At 31.4% G+C, this 6,804-nt stretch overlaps 1 protein-coding gene across 1 annotated transcript; it reads right to left on the reverse strand.

The window, feature by feature from the left end:
- Positions 1-875: 875 nt before the first annotated feature.
- Positions 876-4,725, reverse strand: LOC105117104 (uncharacterized protein At3g03773-like). Its single transcript, XM_011014649.1, has 6 exons — positions 4,587-4,725; positions 4,321-4,504; positions 2,756-2,915; positions 1,736-1,764; positions 1,593-1,635; positions 876-1,188 (listed from the first exon to the last, which is right to left on the reverse strand). The coding sequence occupies exons 1-6, from the start codon at positions 4,589-4,591 to the stop codon at positions 1,154-1,156; spliced, it is 456 nt and encodes a 151-aa protein (XP_011012951.1). The 5' UTR covers positions 4,592-4,725; the 3' UTR covers positions 876-1,153.
- Positions 4,726-6,804: the final 2,079 nt, after the last annotated feature.

The raw sequence follows: 6,804 nt of genomic DNA on the forward strand, positions 1-6,804 counted from the left end.
CTGCACTACCATGACAAATTCCACAAGATGCTTATAGAAACATCGAGGATTACAAAAAGCAAAACATATGACAACAGTTCAATGGGTTTCTTCACGCTTACATATTAGTATATGCAATGATCGTGTTAGTGTTTTTTTCATAACCTATTCACTCAAATCTATATAATTGTTATTATTTACCCAAATTTATATAATTATTATTATTTTAAATCAATAAAATTAAACTTTTTTAGCAAAATCAACATCGCATGATTCTAATTTCTAGGCAATCAAAAGCATTGTTAAAAATAAATTTAATTCTAAAAAAAAAATTAAAAAAAAATGACCAAAACAATACAATGGGGGTGGAATCTTCCCCTAACCTTCAATTCAATCCCTGATTTAACAGCCTATTTGAAATCATATTACATGCTGCATTGAATTCAATTTATAAGCAAATAAATTCAATTCATAAGCAAATTTCAATTTAATTGTAATTAGGTTAACCGAATGGTTAATTTTGGAATACAATTTGAGGGATTTTATAAATCTTTTTGGCTGATTTCTACTTAATTTCTTACCCAAAATGGGCATCTGCTATACAAGAACTAAGGTTCCTCGAAAAACTACATGCATTGTTTATTCCGATTGCCTAATTTTCTTTCCAACCATGTGAGCTTGTTACTGAGCCACTTGAATAAATCTACATTGCTAGTAAATCTTAAATTCAATTTGATCTCAGCGGAGCACTGAATGGTTGTGTCCACTTCTAAGCTTCAAGTCTCTGTTAATTGAAAGAAAATTTGCAGGCTGGCACCTGAACATTTCCTGGCGGATCAATTTCCAATTGCAAATATACATCAAAAACTGAGAAATCAACATTACTTAAGGCAGATTAAAGTTTTGAAAATTCCCGCCAGCCTCAAGACCAGGGAGGGGGGGGATACAAGTCAAACCTCAGATAACTCGAAGTAGTTTCAGAAGAGTTAAATCCTACAAGTCAGCCTCTATTTTACTAAAATTGCACATCTAATATATACAGTCTTCAGTTATAGCAGTTCAGCAATGTGCATATTTTTAACTTCTTCCCCCTTGCATGCCTATAATTGATGTAATTCTGTGATCCCTGGAACTCCAATTCCATTTCATTAACAACACTGATCCCTGATTGTCATCAATTTCCCCTTGCCTTCTCAAGATCAGGAAGATCTGCAAGCAATGTCTCATACAGTCAGATATGGCATCACAAGCAATAGAAGAAATGAAATTAAAGGTAAAGGTGCAGAGACAAAAGCAATTTTTTCGTTTGTACAATGCATAATTTGACACTTGAAATGATATGGACTGCATAATAGTGGAATAATTTTTTAAAAAAGAAAACTGTCTTCGTAGTTTTGGAATAAAAAAACTCGAATTTTCCATGTGGACTGAAAGTCGCAAAGCATTCTTTTCATTACATGCAGTTAAAGGTTTGGAAGTTCATAGATGATAGTGCATATAAAGATTATGAAAATTACGCACGCGCTGCTTACTACATTGTTGCAGAATCCTATCTATGCAAGTGAAGTACACACAGAGGATGGTAAATATGATGCAACCAAGGTCTAACTTACAAAGCATTCCTTCATCATCGCTGCTCCCATCATCTTTTTCATCCTGCACAGAACAAGTGTTAAATAATCATGCAGACTTGAAGTGCTGCTATAATCATTCTTTAGATTAACAGAAAACCAAACAAAAAAAGAAAACAAATTACCCCAGCATTATTGTCATCAGAGGCATCAGCTGCAAGGGACAACAGAAATTTGATATTAGATTCAATCAGAAACTGAAGCTGTAAATTCTTGCATACTGAACCATATATTCTTGAGTTATTTAATACAAATCATAAAGCAGCCTTGTTATGCAGTGAACAAAGAGAAATAAGGAAAAGTTCATGCATCCCAGATTGCTAAGGATTGTGTTGGGATGCAATAATGGTTGAAAGAATAGAGACTTTATTTTCATTGAGAAGCACAAGTGCTAACAAAACTCAAAAGCAGCACCATCATGGTATTGCTAATAAATTTCAAGAATTCATGCCACACAGACCCATGGTGCACAAAACAGTCATGACTGCAAACATTTTGAAAGGAGTAAAAACCTAACTAATTTTTCTATAAACATTGGAATTACATATTCTGCACATTATGGCGTTCATTGTGAGATATAATGAATGTCAACCATACAATAGCAATATCAACATCCATGGTTAACACAATTCAATGGCTAGAATCAATCAAAATGACTCTTGAGAGTCTTTTAGCATACAATTCTCCTTCAAGCTAGGAAGATATCTGATTTCCTATGAGCCTATGGTGAGAACAGGTAGAGGTCACAGAATTTTCCTCGCTCGTAGAACCTCACTAATGTGCACTCCCATTTTACATGTGAAGATAGAACAATAACTGTTCATCAAGAAACAGAAGCCAAAAATACAACCCAAGAGAAAAACACTAAGCTATTCAGGGGAAAACAGGACCACACACAAATTAGAGGAAGATAATTTAACAAGGCAAGTCCAACTTGTGCTAGGCTTTTAGATATTAAACCACACCAGTTAAATGAATTAAACAATCAAATGACAGGACTTTGGGACAGGATTAGATATCATGAAGTTCAATCAATTATAGCATACCCTAACTAAGGGCAGAATCATGTTTTGAAAACTTGAGCCCCATAGAGAACTTTGAAAGACCTCATATCATAACCCAAAGAGCAGGTCGTGAGAACTTACAAGCTGACTTCTCATCATACTCATCACACCACTTGTTCCAATCCACCTTAATGTAAGGAGCAGGCTTCCCTTCAGATTTTAACAGCCTTTTCCACCAGACTTTCTCTTCTTTCTGGATTGAGCATATAATGTTCCTCAACCCAACCTTAGTTTTAGAACCCTGCATAGTTAACATCAAAGCCTTAAAGCATGAACATTATAACGTTTCAAAAGTTTGCAATGAAAACAACAACGGAGAAAATTACTAGGAATTTTCATATTCAAACACTGCAATTTAGAAATACTACACGTTGAAATGTCATATGAACAAAATTCTCAATTATGTGGCACCAGGTTTCTCAAAATTGAGCAGGTCAGTTACATGACAAAAAAGTATAAGACGTACAAGACAATTCTAAGTATTGGATATTATATGCTACATGAAAACCTTTTGAGTAACAGATCAGGAATGTCATGAAAAAAAAAATGAAAATTTTAAGATACAAGCATTTTCTTATATTCAATGCTTATGGACACTCAGCAATAATTCTAGAAAATATTCCTCACGATGCTCTTGATGATGTGATGTAAATGAAAACCTAAGGAATGTCTGTGCAAGCACAGCATTGAATTTATCCTGAGTAGTAATGTTTCATCAGAGTGAATTGGAAGCCTGGCTTCAAAATGAGGTTTCATGCTAACTTGTCGATCAGAGTATAACTGGAAGACTGAATGGCTCTATGTTAATTCATTCATAAATAGTTAATCATTTACTTGTAAGCTAACCAGAGAGAGGGAGGGAGGGAGGGAGGGAGGGAGAGGAAGGAGAGGGAGTGACATCTCTTTGATTAGAAAGGTGTTGCTTGATATTGAATTAGCAGCAAGAAATTTTTTTTGTGTTTAAGTTTTATCCTTCTGTTTCCTTTTTTCCCAGGAGGCGTTTAAGCAAAGGCATCACATCAGAAATGGTTCCAGAGCTAGTGGCAACAAAACCAGAATGACAGGGACAATGATGGAGAGTCATTAAAAGCAAAAGCGATAACAGCAGATAGAAAGGAGAACTATTCTAAGGGGAGCAGTACTGATGGTTACACAGATCGACATTGGATCTCCTGTCAACTATTCTAACTTAATCCATAAATTTTCCCACCCAAAAGAAAAAAGAAAAGAAAGCAGAGCATGAAGCACAACATCATGAGTTATCTTCTCCAAACTACGCCAATTTTTAACACAAAAATGCATAACATGAAGATGCATTAAAAAAGTATGGCCAAAAGAAATGCAGCAATTCCCAACTTGGAAATCTACCAAATTCAAGTATTTTTTCCTTCTTGAGAACAGTAAAACTGGCATGCAGGAAGTGTTACGACACCACAGATATCAAACATGATTTTACCTCCTCTAACACAAGGACCAGCAACTTCAAAAAGAACCCATCATTAACATTCTTCTTCCAATGAAACAAAATGACAGTAAACCATCAAATACACAACTGTTCTCTTTCCAATAAAATGACAAGAACCCGCAAAAGATTTCACAACTCAAAGCCAAAAGAGTGAAAATACAAAGAGAAATAAAATAAATACCTCAGGAACAATGTTTCCAAAGAGTTCCAAACTGAAATCAAAGGATTCGCCTTGAACCCCAACAGCAGAGAAACTAAATAACCCTCCACCTTCACATTTCACTGATACGTCTTTAGCATCAGGTAATGCAATCGTCAAGTAAACCTTGTCTGATCTCTGAGCCCACAGAACCTCTGGGTGCCGTCTGCACATACAAGCCACCACAGTAAAAAATAATTGCAGAGTCAGAGTCAGAGAGAAAGGGAGGACAGGAGAAATGACCTGACCTCATTGTTTCTATGGAGGGCGGGTGACCGATGGCGGAAACGAGTGGTCGTATGAGGGTAATGGGAGAGCGCCGTAACCACCAGTAAAAACGCTACAAAGAAGACGACCACCGTGTCTTTGCCTGTTATTGTCAGTGAACTGTATATAAATGAGTTATTTTAGAGTTTGTGTCTACATGTATTTTATTTAAAAATATATTAAAATAATATTTTTTTATTTTTTAAAATTATTTGTAATATTAACAAGATTTGAAAATATAAAAAATAAATTAAATTTAAAAAAAATAAATTTTAATGAACTACGATTCCAATCATATTTCCAAATGATATTTTACGCGCCAAATTATAATTTTTTTAAAAACAATAATATTAAATGTAAAAATAAAAAAATATCATAAAAGACCAACTATAAAAAATTTATAATCATGATAATTAAAATAAAGTTAGTATGAGATATTTTATTAAACTTGTAGTCAGATTAAAATTCAATAAAATATAAAAAGAATCATAAATTTTTTAAAAAAAAATATGTTAATTTTTCAAATTCATAATCTAAATTATTAAACCTGAAGTACTTTATCTAAAAAAAATAAAATTTAATTCTAAATTAATTAAATATTTAATGATAAAATTAAAAAAAATTAATTATATAAAAGAATTAAAAAATAATAATTAAAAGAACGAGGATCGATAGTAAAATACAAGATATATTTTATATTTAGTTGTAGGTGAAATTAAAAAAAAAAATCAATTTAGTAAAAGGACCAAAAAAATTCAAAAAAATAAGGATTAACATTGACATAAAAAATATTTTGATTAAATAGTGAATTAAAATAATAATAATAACTTTTAGAAAAGAACAAAAAAATTAAAAGTCAAACCAACAAGAATCAAATTGAAAAATATAATATTATTAATTTAAATTGAACGATGAAATTGCAAACAAATAAAAATTTTACAAAGATACTAAAGTAAAAAATTAGAAATTCAAAAATTATCGGTTAAAGTTAAAATACCAACAACCAAGAAGTCAAGCTAAAATCTTTTGGCAAGGAGAGAGGGAAAAGAAAAGGAAAAAAAAAAAAAAAAGGGCTATAAGTGACAAATCACACCACCTTTATAGACAGACACTGAACTAATAGAAAAAAAACACGACACTTCTAAGTTATAATTTGGATGTTAGGAGGCGTCACACGCACCTTTTAGATGGTATGAGTGCCTCTCATGAGCCTCTGATACGCCACACACAAGTCCTCATTTGTTTTTTTATTTATCTAAATACTAAAAATACCTTTGATCTCACTTTATTATTACAAAAATATTATTATGTAAAGACTAAGAGGCCTTTTTACTGTAGGTTCAAAATTTTAGCTTTTAAGGATATTTTATCGTTTTACTGCTTGTTTTTGTTATTTATTATTTTTTATATTTGATCAAGTATTAAATTGTCTTTGTATTATATAATGAAAAAACCATTGTGAAAAGACAAAAATGTCCCTTAACACCAAATTTAATTTTTTTCTTTCAATGATATTTTAATTGTTTTACTATACAATCGAGATGAGAAAAGACTCATCTATCCTTGATGAATTTTATAATAATTAATGCGTATGAGAAAAGACTTTAATTCTCTTTGAAGATAGTGTTAATGTTTTTTAGTGGAGGGGTATAACCATTATTACACTGTTTCTATTCCGCTGAATAGAAGGTCCAGAGCTAGAGTATTTTTCTAACGCCAATTAGGTTTTATTAATATGAAGAAACAAAAAATAGAATTACTCTCATTTAAAAAAAAATTACAACAAAGTTATTTTTTATTCAATTTTTAAAGATGCATTTTATCGTATTATACCTTTTTATTAATAATTATATTGGGATAATCACTTTAAAAGAATAGATGATTATTTGAATAAGTTGATGAACTAAATATTGCATGTTATATTCACCAAGCATGAACATATAAAAAAACTAATATTCAAAATTAGTCAAAAGTGTTGAACTTAGAGGTTTCAAAACTAATACTAACATGATTTATAAGTTCTTCATGGAACTTAACATCCAAATTCATTATAGAATTGAAATCCAACCTCAATATAAAATCAGAGATTCTCTTTGTAAAAGACAAAAAACAATTCTTTATAGAAGCTTTGTAGTTGAACCATCAGAATTCATTACTTGCAAGATATTGATCAAACTTCATAGATCAACATTTTTTTTT

This window comes from Populus euphratica, unplaced genomic scaffold, assembly GCF_000495115.2.
Source record: "Populus euphratica unplaced genomic scaffold, PopEup_1.0 scaffold1171.1, whole genome shotgun sequence".
NCBI lineage: Eukaryota > Viridiplantae > Streptophyta > Magnoliopsida > Malpighiales > Salicaceae > Populus > Populus euphratica.

Coding starts and splice junctions, on each gene's coding strand:
- LOC105117104 (XM_011014649.1), bottom strand. Junction 1,636..1,735: donor CTGATGACAATAATGCTGGG/GTAATTTGTTTT, acceptor TGTTCTGTGCAG/GATGAAAAAGATGATGGGAG. Junction 1,189..1,592: donor CGATGATGAAGGAATGCTTT/GTAAGTTAGACC, acceptor CATTGCTTGCAG/ATCTTCCTGATCTTGAGAAG.